At 35.8% G+C, this 14581-nt stretch overlaps 1 protein-coding gene across 1 annotated transcript in view; it reads left to right on the top strand.

Annotated features, from left to right (window-relative positions):
* The window catches only part of Itga8 (integrin subunit alpha 8), a 227371-nt gene that overhangs the window by 151289 nt on the left and 61501 nt on the right, over positions 1-14581 (top strand). Inside the window, exons 21-23 of the mRNA XM_012517847.2 lie at positions 1420-1512; positions 6586-6665; positions 11864-11944. Coding sequence (XP_012373301.2) covers positions 1420-1512; positions 6586-6665; positions 11864-11944 — 254 coding nt within the window. The remainder of the gene's footprint in view (positions 1-1419; positions 1513-6585; positions 6666-11863; positions 11945-14581) is intronic.

Here is a 14581-nt window from a genome sequence, read left to right as displayed (position 1 = left end):
AAGAAAACTAATCTGTAACTATCTAGAAAAATATTTATGTTTTTCTCATTGTAGAAAGGAAGTAGAGTTTTTAAAAAAAGAGGATGGAAAGGATGTGGGAGGCAGAAAAATCTTTGATTGATGTCAAAGAACTATTTCTAGGAATCTGGAAAAATGTCTATGGAAAACTTAACCTTTAGGTAGGATAAAAGTATTCACTATTGAAACTAAGTCCTTGAATCCTATTCAAGGAACATTTGTACACTGTTAAATGTTTTTCTAGGGTTCTTTCCTTTTTTACTGTTTTCATGATAATCTCAGCATGAAATAGCTCTGTATGATTAGGATTAGTTTATGAGTTCCTAAGAAGTTTAATACATGCTAAACCTATCTTTGAGAAAAGATATTGTCAGCTTTTGGAAAACAAAAACTGCTTTAGCTTCTTTTGGTTTACTAACATGTCATTCAGTATGTTCTGAAAATACATACTATACAATGTTCCAAAAATCCCAGAAGAGTGTCCACCAACCTGGGTCAGATTTCATAGCCGGTGAAGATGGAACTCTATACTAACCACGCCATTTTATGGCAAGTTCATCTTTGAGTATGAGTGGCACATGCCCCAGGCTGACAACACGTAATGAGTTGGAGGGGAATCATGGATTAACATAAATGTTCTCACCATGTGTCCACAGGAATGAGACCACTAGGTTTTCAAGCAGAGAAAAGCGAATCTAGCTGAGAAATGAGGGGGTGGATTTTTAAGCTGTGTGGAAGACCAGGCAAATACAGGGAAATCAGAGGACAGTGAAAATAAGCCCCTCTTTCACCAGCAATCATTAGCATAACCTGAGACTGCCTCCAGCATGTGTTTCCAAGCATCTCTTCGAGCTTGAGTATGGGGAGATAAAAGGGGATTAACCACACTGGGTAAATATAAAGTTCTCTTTATGTCTTAAGTATTGGGAGCACTGAACAAAATTGATTATATAATCTCAAAAAGAGATGGTGTGAGGAGAAACTTGTGTCCAGGGCAATTCTCTTGCAAGTAGCTGACTCTTATGATAATCAATATTGCTGTTGTTTTATTTTCATAACATAGGAATAAACCCATTAATTTGTGGTTATTTTTAATCTTCATACCCTGAATTTAACATTAACATTAGTGAAAACAATATCCAAAATGTTCACACAAACCTTCTTTAAGCATTATTTTCTTCTATGAAAATTATGTTCAGCGGTCAACTTCTTTTTTTCTAAAATTCTACAGTTTTCTCTCAGGCTTCTCTTTTGAGGCAGTGGCCACAGAGTAATTTCTGTGTAGTTCCCGCACAGGTGTTTAAAATCAAAGGGACCTCCCAGGTCCCCTCACAGCTTCATGACAGGATGGAGTCATTTGTTCTGCCCCTGAACTTGTGCTGGTGTTTTTTCCCACTGTAGGGATTTCGGCCACCGAGCTGCGAGTACAAGATGGAAAATGTGACCAGAATGGTGGTGTGTGACCTCGGGAACCCTATGGCGGCTGCGACAAATGTAAGAGAGGCCAGCAGCTCTGATTTCTGTCTAATTGAATTTTACAGGGAATGAGTAGAAAGCTTCTCAATTAACACTCAGCAACTCAACATTCAGCAGCTAAAATAAATTATGCAGCAAGTCATTTGGGGAATGGGGTTTGGCATTTTTAACCTACGCAGAGTCATAATTGCAGCTTAACTACATGAAAAGGTATATACTTCTATATGTGTTCTCTCTCAACCTTACATTTATGGGGCTTTTAGGTGTGACAAAGCTATGAAGACTTTTCTTTCTTGTTAGAGATACTTTTTCTAAATATTTTTCTTTGATATTTTACTATAGATTTCTTTGAATTGAGAAAGAAACAGGATCTAAGCAAAAAACCTTAAAATAAGCTAATTAAATGTGATTTTAGCAGAGAAAAATATCTTATTTCCACTATACCTCTTATGAATAGCTTTCTTATATTTTTATAAAGCATTGCCATACCTATTTTAAATCAATTTTACAAGTCTATGTTTATACAATAATACATTATTTTTTTGTAGCAAAGGAGAAAATAATAGTCTCTAACATGTTTGTGAAAGGATAGGAATTGTTTTCCTCCTCTTCTTCCTTTGCTATAGTCTTCCTGTTTCCAGGTGTAGAACTTTCTATTCATGATTAGTTATGGGCAATAAAGTTATTTTGTATGATCAAGTTTAAGTACATGCAGAATAACTTCCAAGTATTTTATGAAGTCTTAAGTCAGAAAAAAAATCTGAAATCTGAAAGCACTTCATAATGAAAACTTGCATAAATTGATCCTGACACACCCCTCCATTTAAATTATATATTTATCTTTATCAGTGAAATGACTTGCTTGAAAAAAATTTGTGAAAGTTGCATAAATTTATATTAGGACAACTTCCTAATAGGTAGCAGAGAATGATGGTCCTTTGGCCATCCTTTTAAAGGAGCTCTGGGGTTACTGATGAAAGTCAGACACTAACTTGCTTTGTAAAAGTGTAGAAAACCTTTCAGTAAATAAATCCCTTAGCCCAATACTTCATATATTTACCTAAGTATTTGGAACTCAAATACTACTGATTGCTAATTTATACATGAAAATGTTATGCTGCAATAATATTTTTGTTCTTTTATGCTATAATATTGCAGTAGCCATGGATATTTGTAAATGTGCCAAGTACAAACTTCTTGGGTCAAAAGATATTTCAATAAAAGATCATTTTGACAGATTACTATTGATTATTCTGTTATAAACTTCTCAGTTAAGAGAATTTCTTTTTATGTTACATTGCATTTTTAATACAACCCTATGTGTCAAGCATTTTCTCTGCTTCATGGATGAGGAGACAAGGCCTAGAAAAGTTAAATGACCCAAGTCACACAGATGATGAAGGACAGAACCAGGTTTCCAACCATGCCTGACCACAAAGCCCATGTTCTATCTGGTCTATAAAATTGTGGCATATACTTGGAAAAAAGCTAAGGGGTGATGGAAAAAACTTACAAAACAAAAGCCATTCTACGTGTAGCACTCTTCAATGATAATCCCAGCCGAGATCAAGAGGATTGTAAATTTAAACACAGCCTGGGTAATTTAGTGAAACTCTGCTTATAATGTAAAAAGCAAGCACTAAGAAAGGGGAATAGCTCAGGGTGGAGGCCTTTGGTTCAATCCCCGGTATTGTGAATAATTAATTAATGCCAGAAAAGATAGAATGTGATGTCTAAGCTGAGATGTGAGAACATTTTTCATTATAATCCCACTATTTAGAAGTTAGTAAATCTTTCTGCTAGTTTTCACAAAGAAAATCCACTACCCAATTTAGTATACTGAGGATTGCCAAAGGACAGACAGACATGAACTGACAAGGTGACAATAGGGTTAGGGTCTATCTGTATGGTTGTTCCTTTTTTTCCTGGTAATATAAAAAGTGCTAAATCTAGGCCAAAGATTGTCTCAGAACACCAATAACTAAAAATAATCTCAAGAGAAAATCTGGCCACCCATGTCACTCAAAGAGAAGCATAAAAGCCACAGTGTGGTCTTAACCATGAGTGTGTTTATGTGAAGGGACACCAGTCCATTTTATCAGCAAATAATCTTTAGAAGTAAGGAAAGTAAATTGTTTATATTCACTTATCTCTGAGGTCCATAGTTGAACAAACCTAAGGGCTCTCTTATCTTCTCTTCAATGCCCCTAAACACATCAAATTTTATTGCATTCTGCTTTGCTATTAAATACTTTTATTTATTTACTTCTTCTCTATGTACTTTCTAAAGACTTTCAGTGCTGTGCAGTAAAATTCTAAATGGAAAGGAAGTCCTATGTATTAAATTAAGTATCAGAAATGACCAAATATATTGGAGTCCCAGTATTTTTTAAGAAATAATTTTTGAGTGACATCTAATTTTTACATAACAAAATATTCTAGGCAGCATTTAGAGATTTTAGTTCTGATTTTTAAACAGTGAAAATATTTTCATATAGAAGCTATAGTTAGAACTATATATTAAGAGTTATATATCAATAAGGCACATAACAACTTGCAAATTTTTTAGTAAGAATTAAAAGGAAAACTCTCTGGAGTCAATGTCTGGGAATCTGGTATTGGATATGAACTGAGAATATAGGTACCTCCTACCAAGAGGAGGTCGTCACACCTTATTGCGTCTTCATCCTGTGCATTGTTCTGCAGTGAAGGCCAACTTTAGGCAGCCTGCATCACAGTGCAGTAAGATTCCCAGAACAGGGTGTGTGTGAACAAGGCCCAAGCTATTCATTTATCCATTGTTCTTCAGTGCTGCACTGCACCTACTAGTAAACTAGAGCCTTACAATATAAATATGAAACCACCTAGGATCCAATAAAAAATTCAATAAAATTTTCAAAATTAGCATAGTACAAGTTAAGCAATGGGAGAGTAGTAAGGAAGGAGACAGAGGATACAAAGGAAAACATTTCTACCTGGCTCAGCCTCTGGCACCAGAGGATTCATTGCAGGGCATTTGAAGTCTGAGTAGTTTTCTAAATAGAAAAAGCAGAACAAAAATCTAAAAAATGTCTCCAAGAAGAGAAAAGCGTGTGTGCAAAGGAGACCCAACAGAAAACTGCACGTTTGGAATTATAAAGAATTTCTACATTCCAGGGGCCCAAGGGGGTGCATATTTTATAATCAAAGCACATCTGAGTTTAGATAGCAGCTATGCTGTGATAGCTTAGTAAGTCACATTGAAATAGTGAGACACTACTTGTAGGAAAGCGGGGAATAATATAACACTGTGACATAAATAAAGCCCCCAGGACAGCAAGGGGCTCCTCACACACAGGGAGGATCATCGGTGACAAACATGACAACTTAGTGTTACTTTATGTCATTAGTGATGGTTTTAAACATGAATTTTTATTACTGATTTGATTCTCAAACTGTAGTACTGTGAATAGAAATTCTGGAATCACGTTGCAAGGATTTAACTTCTAGTTATGTAGCGGTACCTGGAACAAGGCACTTGATCTCTGTAGTGCTCAGATTGCTGCCCAGTTGTAAAATGTCCATAGCAACAGTGCAGACCTCAGCAGGGTTGTCATGATTACATGCGATAAGGCACATAAAATGCAGTACAATGCTCGGGACAGCAAGTCGCATACTTTTGTATACATGTTAGCTAGTATTTTACTTTCTTCCTTATATGATCAATGCATGTGTTTCTCTCCATTTTTCAAATTATAAAAACAAGAGTTTTTTTTTTCAAATTTGTAAAATAAAGGAGTAAAAATATAACCTTTATAACTATCCTAACATACTATTCTGGAATAGTTCCCTACAGTATGTCCTCGCTGTTATATAGTAGTTTATTCCTGTGTAAACTTTTCAAATCACAGCTGACATATATTGTACAATGAAATTTGTGACTGGTATTCTTTGGTCATTATGTTAGCAGCATTGGCCACATTGTTGCATTAACGTCGCTGCTATAATTTCAAAAGCCACATAAATGTCAGTCAAACAGAAACATTATAGATTCATAAATCAGTCTCCTCTCTTATATTTGGATTGTTTTCAAATGGGACAAAAGAGAGGTGGCAAAAACAAAGAAGGCCTTACAGGGGTAAAGGGCACCAAAATGTATGATGACCTGAATTTTTTTTAAAAAGCAGATTGTATTTCTAATCTCATGAAATAAACTAACTTCAGATCAGCGTAGATCATAAAGTTTCCAAAGTTTGCCTACCAGATACCACACTTTATGCATCATAATTTTATAAGCTACAGTGTATTTCTTTATAGGGATATTGAATTTGTATACACTTTTGTAATTATCAGTTTTCTGTTGAAAGTCATATGTGGAATGCATATTTATGTTTGAAGTTACTAGCAAAACATATTATAACGAATATAGCATGTGAGGCACTTCATTTGCCTCCTGGTTGTAGAACTGAGTGCTGGGATACCTAACGTTTTTGTATATGTAAAGAAACCAAGGCCCATGAAGTGAGCAGGTCCTGTCTGAAGAGATAGAATCCAAGTGACTTGACCCACACAGTTGAATGGTCCTTCATCATACAACTATATTTCATGTTCCCGTTTTCTCAACACTATTGATTCATCTAACAAGTATTTTCAAGCAAATACAATATACCAGCCACTGTGCAAGTCATAGTTTTGTGTGTCACTGTTACACATTAGAATTAATGCATGCTTCCTCTTTCACTGTAGTTTCTCATCTGTTGGTTGTGTTTCATCAGGTAATAAGTCTTTATTTTATCTCACTCAGAAATTGTGTCAATACAAAAGACTTCATTTCTGCCTTTTGAACTGAATGTACCTGGAGCATTTTGCATAGCTTCCTTTTGGCTCTCAACTACCCTAACCCTAATCCTAACCCTAACCCTAAAACTAACCCTAAATCCTGAACCTAACCCTAACCTTAGCCATAAGCCATCTAGTGCAGAAACAGATAAGACAATATTACTGAGATAGAGGGTGGGGTTTTTGAGAATTACTTAGGAACAATTTTCATGCTGTACATAAGGTCCCTCCCATGTAATAACTCTGTATCCTGTGTGCTTTGGTTGTTTTCAGTATTCTCTGGGTCTCCGCTTTGCAGTTCCACGTCTGGAGAAAACAAACATGAGCATTAACTTCAGTCTTCAAATCAGAAGGTTGGATGTTTACATACTTAAATATAGTAGTTGAAGAGTACAGAGATTCATGATGAAAGGCCACTTTCAAGATTTTTACATTTAAAGTTCTTCTGAAATTAGCACTAGAATTTTATGGCCTTTTGTCTTTTGATTTTTCTCAATTATTTCACATTTTAGGTTTTTGGAAAAAATTATTATTATTTTTAATTTTAGGAAAGGGTCTACAGGATGTTCAGGGTCTCAGTACTAGATAGGACTTGTAATGAGCCAACTGTTTACAGCCTCCTAAGAGCTAGGATTACAGGGGTGCACCACCATGCCCAGTATTAATTGCCATCTCAGTTCACCCTAGGTGTGGGGCCAGCATGGCAGGCCTGGGGGATCGAACCCCCAGCCCCTGTGCCTGCTTGCAGGTGCATTAATCCACTAAGCTTTTGTCCGGCCCTGAGAATACATTAGTATTCTGTCCAACTCATAAGACAGAACAATTTCTGCATAAACGATAGATTTTACATATGTAATCTTAAAGCCTCCTAAATTTTCAGGAATGAGTGAGTCTCTAATAGTCTACATGGGAGCACCAGGACAGGATGTAGACAACATACTATATTTTGAGGATAGAACAATGATCTAACAACAATAAGCTGAATCTGTAGGTCACTACCTTCCTGCCTCCATTTTTAAAGAAGAACTTCTTTAAGGATTTAAGTGTGACCTTACCCATTCTTGATCTACTGTTTTTGGTCCTTCACAGTCCTAACTAATATGTTCCATGCAAGAAGACCCACAGAGTAGCGAGGAGTGCTGGGGCCAGAGCTTTTGAGCTCTAGACCCATGTGAAAAGAAAAGGAAATAGAATGGAATAGAATTTAAACAGTTTATGAAATGTTCCATTCAGGTAAATGTCAATGTGCTGGCAAGATGTCCTGGGATGTGGTTATACCGTGTGCAGTCTCCAGCTTAAAGAGTTTGCAGAGCACTGATCTAGACAGCAAATGAAAATCTTCCATCATTATTTGAACCCTTGCTCTAAGTCCAGAAAAGATGGGAGTGCCATCTTTTCTGTATCTACAACCTGATTTTCCAGCACAAATGCAACATTGCCAATCTCTAAATTTATCTTAATATCTTGTAGGGTGTGTAACCACACTGTGGTGACTTCTAGAATAATTACTCTGTGCACCACATTACTTTTTATAGCTACATCAATGAAGACTCTAGGATTTTAAAAAATGCATAATGCAATAAGAATATGGTAGATTTTAAAACTAATCTGTGTCACAAACTGCCTCTTCTCCAATTTCCTGAGGAAGAAAAGCTTTCTGACTTAGCTTAGGTATCATTTTCTGACCTCGCCTAGTTTTTTTCTCGTTGCATTTAGCTTAAATAATTTCTTCTGGATTTTTGAAACATTTTTACTCCATCCAAATTAGCAAGGAGATGCAAACAGAATGAATTATTGAATGAATTTATAATAGCTCTTTATTTTATCAAAAGATTATTAAATTAGTTTATCACACCTACAGAAATATGTTTTAGCCCAAAAACTCACATAGCCCTAAACATTTGCATTTTTGGAAATCTTGTTTGTATTACTACGTTGACAAGGTTAAAATGCCAAAGTGAAGGACTACTGTCACCCTGTACAGCAGTGTGAAGCTTCTATTTGGCGCCATCATTTTCCGTCGCATTGTACTGACAGGAAGATTTGTATCATTTAGAAGAAAATGTCATCTCTCATAGAATGCATGAGCTTTTTTTAAAAAAGAAAGTCGAGTACAAAGATGGTACACCTATTCATCAATATTTTCTTTTTGTTTTAAGTGTTGTTATAAATAAAAGAAAAACACAAGTAGTAGTTAACCAGAAAAGATACTAAGTAATGGTCTAAATTCCATCTCCGTGTCCATCTTGTACAACATCACTTAAAATAATGAATTAGTAACTAAGGGCTGAATTGGATTCAAATCAAAAATGACCACATTTTAAATGTTTACCTTGATAAAAATGACTCATCATTATATTTTAGTCTACTTATAACTATTTAACATTATTTTAGCAATATAAAAATGTGGAAATGTAGAAAGAACTGGAACACAAGTATAAAACTCTCAAAAAATGCATTATAGAGGTAAAGATGTTTGCGAATGCTTTTAAAACTCAAATACTAAGATGTTTGGAAAGTGATCACTTATCTGTATGCTCTGCTAGCAGCCTTTAAAGATGCGAATAAGGATTTTGATGGGTAGTTTTAGATTCATTTTAAATGTATTCAAGTCAAAAATAAACTCTAATGTCTAAACTCTTACAACTATACATTGCTTTCCATTGCCTACATTGAGTGTTCTGTTCCATAAATAGAAGCCAAAAGAAAAATGGGCTTTATATATTAATAAATTAAAAGTCTTTCCTGTTACCAAATATTAGCATGGAATGCTCTTTCTCTGTGTGACACACACATTTTCCTCCCTGGGTGAAACAGGTCTCACACTGCACTTCTCGCGTGCAGACAGGCTTGGAGGATCACCCTTGAAGTTGCTTCCTCAGCAGTGCTGCAGTGAGCAGGGTATTGTCTTAGTTGACTTTTCACAGACCACAGAAAACAAAAAGAAAATAGAAAACAATAGGAAAAAGCAAAGGGCATTAAAATAATAAGGTGAAACACATGTCTATCCTTAATGTACAAAATAGGATATACTAGAGGAAAGTCATCTTTCCTTGCATGGAACAAGCACCAACAGCATAAATAGCTCAGTCTTAGCTGAGAGATAGCTCAGCAGTCTAAGGCACCTGCCTGGCAGGCTCAGAGACCCTGGCTTGATCCCCAGTACTATATGCTGTTCCGAGACTCCCCTTGGCCTCCCCGGCTGGCCACTGATCCAGGCATGGTGGTATTTACCTGTAATCCCAACACTGGGGAAGCTGAGACAGGAGGATCACTACGAGACCGAGCTGTGTAGCAAGACCCTGTAACAAACAAACAAATGCACATATACATACATACACACATACATACATACAAGAAGTTTTTTTAAAAAAGCTTAGCCTCTGGTGATAGATAGCTAATTGGAATGGAGCAGTGACATTAATGAGGGAGTTTTCCTTCCAAGAAACAAGTCAAGGAAACATCTAAATTGTACAGCATACCAGAGATTTATTGACAGCACCAGCAGGCTGTAGCAAGTGTTGTAGCACATCTAGGTGACAGGCGCTAATTCTAATTATCCAACCAGTTCTAGACTCTAAGTCTAGGTGCCACTGCTCTTGGTGCATTTCAGCAATTCTACCTCTACTGTCTTCCTCTGACATTCAGACACTAAGATTACTTCAGTGTCTGACATTGATGTTTTCAGGCTGTTGTGAGTAATGGAAATTGTGTCAAGAGGCAATAGAATCATTATGCAAATAGTTAAATAAAACCCATTTTCATAATTCTAATATGCATTTATGCAAAGCAATAGCAAGCTGGAAATAGTACAAAATCTGGTTGATTTGCTGAGCAACTAGATTTAAATTTGCAAACTAGATAAGTATTCATAATGTATTTACCACCATTAAGTCTGTAACAAGTGGAATTATTTGTCAATGGTTGGAATTTTGAATGATGCCATTAAAAGAAAGAGAAAAAAAGAAGGAAGGAAAGGAAGAAAGGAAGGAAGGAAGGAAGGAAGGAAGGAAGGAAGGAAGGAAGGAAGGAAGGAAGGAAGGAAGGAAGGGAGAGAAAATGAAAGACAAACAGGAGAGAGACAGAGAGAGTTTTTGTCAATATTTAATAATAGTCAAATGAAATGACCTGGAATCTGGGGTTCAGACTTTGGTGAACAGATCCCTGGGGACTGTCACAAGGTCAGCATTTGGTAAGTACTCCCTGACAGGAAATGGCCTTTATACTTTCCTGTTTCTATCTTTCCTGTATGTTTGCAGTTTAAGTTGCCTTATCAGTATATGCAATCAACTAGGGTTTTGCTAGAATACTGTGGGAACAATTCTACCTCTGACTCCTTTGACAGCAGATTTTGATCAGATCCTTTACAGCCCTCATTTGAGAACTTCAGAAAGTTTAAAAATCTGTGAAGCTAGCCTGTTCCCACTATCAGGGTACTAGAGCTTATATGGTGAATCCAAACAGGGTTTTGTGTCAAAGAGGAGGCTTTCTTCTCTTAAGGAGACCTGGATCTAAACAAGGTCTGAAGTGGCAACGTGGCTATATGCTTGTGTATTAAATGTTGTTTGATCCTGTAGATAACTCTGAGGAATACACAGAGGGACAGAAATGGCAGATAATGTAGCACCTGCATCCAAGATGCAGTCACTACCTGAACCACTTGGGAGGTATAATTGATTTTTCTGATAGCATTGATTGCCTAACATATGCACTTTTAAAAGTTAAATTTCATATCTAATTATATTTGCTTGAGGGAGTGAAACACTGAACTTAAAAATAATTTTGCCATTGTGCAAGCAAATAATATTGACCACACACTTTCCAACTTGAGACTCTTGATGCGTTTCACGAAGACTCACATCATCTCAGGTTGCCTGTTGATGTACCGTCCAGCCTCTTTGGGTCTTGTATCTTCATGCCGTTTCCTATGTTTCTAATTTGCACCCACTCAACACCCTAGACAGCCACTGAGTATGCAGTAAATGTACTCTTGTTTTAATATTAACTTAAGAAATAAGCCATGAGGAAAATAAGATTGCTCCCCAAACAATGTATAGTATGATGCTTTGCACAGTCAAATGCAAATGTTTTTTCAATTATGTGCTGTTCTGGATTATCCATGCCAGGTCTCCTCTTCATTAGCATGGAAAATCAGGAGTTGACTGTACTGTCAGTCCCTGTTTGATGGGCCATGAACATGATGTGCAGAGATGTTGAGGAATTTGTTTATGATACAAGCCAGAAAATGAACTCAGCTTGTTGTCTTTTTCATTTAGCCATTGAAATTAAAAAGTGTCAGCATCTCCAGCAATCTATTGTATTTCCAGATGAATGGTCTCCTGATAGGAAATATTTTATTCCTGCTGATAATAAACCATCTTAACATTTCCCTGGACAAATGGTTGTGATTTTGTAGAATGAATATACTATTGTTTTCCAAAACTACCAGGTTATAAATATGTTTTGATTGTGATATACAGAATGTTTTCATGATCATGATGTGCATCACAACTGAAAAAATATATTTAAACTATGTTTCATTATGTTTTAGTTCCAACAAGGACAATCCAGACAGCAATTTTGTGAGTTTGCAAATCAACATCACTGCTGTTGCTCAAGTAGAAATAAGAGGGTAAGTAATAAACAAGGCACATCAATAGCATAATAATCATCCTCCTTATATAAAGCCTTATAGAATACGAGTAAAATCTGTACAGAATATTCTTTTTGCATTAGAGTTCACAGTTCTTTCTGGTTATTAGTTTTCGTTCTTTTCATCCCAGCTTCTATCAGAAAGTATAATCAACCCTGTTTATTAATTAGCTCTGAGAATAACAAGAGATCATTAAGCCACCAAACTGATAGCTCCACAATGAAACTATAAAAAAGTAGTTGATGAGAAGCTAGTGAAATCAACAAACACAATGAGTGCCTGAAAAATAAAACCTCACTTTTCCAAATAATTATTTTAGCATAATGATCCTTTAGCCTCACCCTACAATATCTTGGGTTTAATCAATAGCTCTTATTTGGAAGGGTGCATGGGATCTACATTCCGTATCCTTTCCCCTTGGTCTCTCTATTAAGAGGCAGGAGGAAAGTGCTCAAGGAAAAGGCTTGGAAGGACAACCAGCTGGAATATCCATACCTGAGAAAGGAGATCAGAAATCCCTCTCACACACAAAGGTAGACATCACCAATTTTGTTATTCCAATTCTGCTTTCTTTAGAAAAAAGAAAAATGAAGACTTTATTTAAAATGTCAATAAGCATTTTGGACTAAATTGTCCCCAGGGTTCCAGAATTCTGGTTCCCTTCCTTTCCCACAGGTCCTGTGGTCCTATGTGGCCATCATTCCTCTCTGGGACAACTGTAGTTTTGCATTGTCTGCATAGGTCTCTGACTCCTGTCCTGTGAGGCTGTCACAGAAGGCTCTTCCTTGCTGCCTGAGAACTAGTGAGGCTCACCCTAGTGGACTGGAAAATAATAATAAATTACCTAGCATTTGTTGGTGTCTTCTATGTGCCACTCCATGTTAGCACATCATTTTTTCCTCATGAGCTGTGTTAACATCCTTTTTTTCAATTGTAACATTTTATTAGTAAATAAATATTTATAGTACACCATGGTCACATGCCTCATGGGGAGTTGGTTCATGTACTTGATACATCTCAATTCTTTCTTCACTCCCGTCCCCTCCTCTGCTTTCCCTCCATCTCTTGACTCTTTTTCCTTTCTCCAAAGAGCTATCTCCCCATTTCCTCTGTTCTATCTTTTAGTTTGCTCTTTATTTATATTTTTGTTTTCTCATATAAGAAAAACAATACAATTTCTAAGCTTTTGCATCTGATTGTTTCACTTAACCTGAAATTATATATATATATATATATATATATATATATATATTGTACAAAAATTCATCCATTCCACTCAGTGAAAATTTGCAATTTTTTTCATTTTTGCAATGTTTTTCATGCATATTTTCCACTATATAAGTAAATCAACATCAAGTGCAGCTAAAAGGTGAAATTTCAGATCAGAGTGTTTACACCATTTAACTTTGCTGAATAACTCCAAAATCTTTTTTTAAATTGTTATAGCAAATTATACTCCCACAAGAACTGGATGTAAGTTTCTTTTGCTTTATATTATCAACTAAGTCTTATAATAGTCCTGTTTCTAATTTTAAGCCTGTATTATAGTTAAGAAATAGTATATAGGTGATGATTAATGTATACTTCCCTAATTTCTAATCAAAATTGAGACTTTTTCAAGTATATTCTGTGACTCTTTATTCTTCCTATTGATGAAGAATAAATAATATTTGTTAAATTTTGTACATATTTCTCCTAAGATGATTATTTTTTACTTGCTAGTGCATAAAAATGCATTTTTATTCAAGAATTTAGATGCTATTCTATCAGACATACGAAAGGTATCTTTTCACAGCTTATGGAGTCGGGGGATTTGTTTTTAAAGTCCAATTTATTGGTATATAAACTCCATGAAGTAAAAAAAAAAATTCTTTTTTCTTAGCCAGTGTGTTCATTTGGATGTACTTTAACATGCATTATTTGACACAGTGTATTTTTCTTAACTTACTGCTATTTTATAGATTAAATATAAACAAATATGGATGTTTTGTGTGGAGAAAATACTGAAAACCATTGCTTTTGTTTCATAGATAAATAACATAAACATTGTCTTTGAGACAATTTACATGTCATCTGCTAGCACAAAGGGTGAAAGTAGATGTGTAAGGAGTAAAATTGGCCATCAGAGGCAGCACTGCGTACACCTATCTCCCGAACAGATGATAGATGATGGAAGATAGACAGACAGACAGACAGACAGACAGACAGACAGACAGACAGACAGATTAAATAGAAAGAAACATAATCACTGTTGAATAGCTTTGGATTAGGAGAGATCACAATCATGAATAACCAAGGCCTGCAGGAGTCAGAGTTCTGCCCCCGGCAGAGACCCTTACCATGGCTCCAGACAGTGAGTGACAGTCTTGCAACTTGTGATTCATGGCCTTGGAAAATAGGATTCACACCATAGTTTTAACTCTTCAGATTTGAACTTCCTTCCAGCAAAAATCTGATACCTTCATTCCAAAAAATAAACTTTATTTCAGGAAAATTTAAACTTAATTTCACATGAAATCCTCTTCATTAATGTTCATAAAAATATTTGTAACATTCCCAAGCTGCAGGCATCCCCAGTGTCCTTCAGTGGGTGAACAGTAAGTGAACTGTGATATA

Source organism: Octodon degus, unplaced genomic scaffold (assembly GCF_000260255.1).
Source record: "Octodon degus isolate 3935 unplaced genomic scaffold, OctDeg1.0 scaffold00220, whole genome shotgun sequence".
In the NCBI taxonomy this organism is placed as follows: domain Eukaryota; kingdom Metazoa; phylum Chordata; class Mammalia; order Rodentia; family Octodontidae; genus Octodon; species Octodon degus.
The sequence above is the reverse complement of the archived record's forward strand: the minus strand, read 5'-3'. Positions and strand labels throughout refer to the sequence as shown.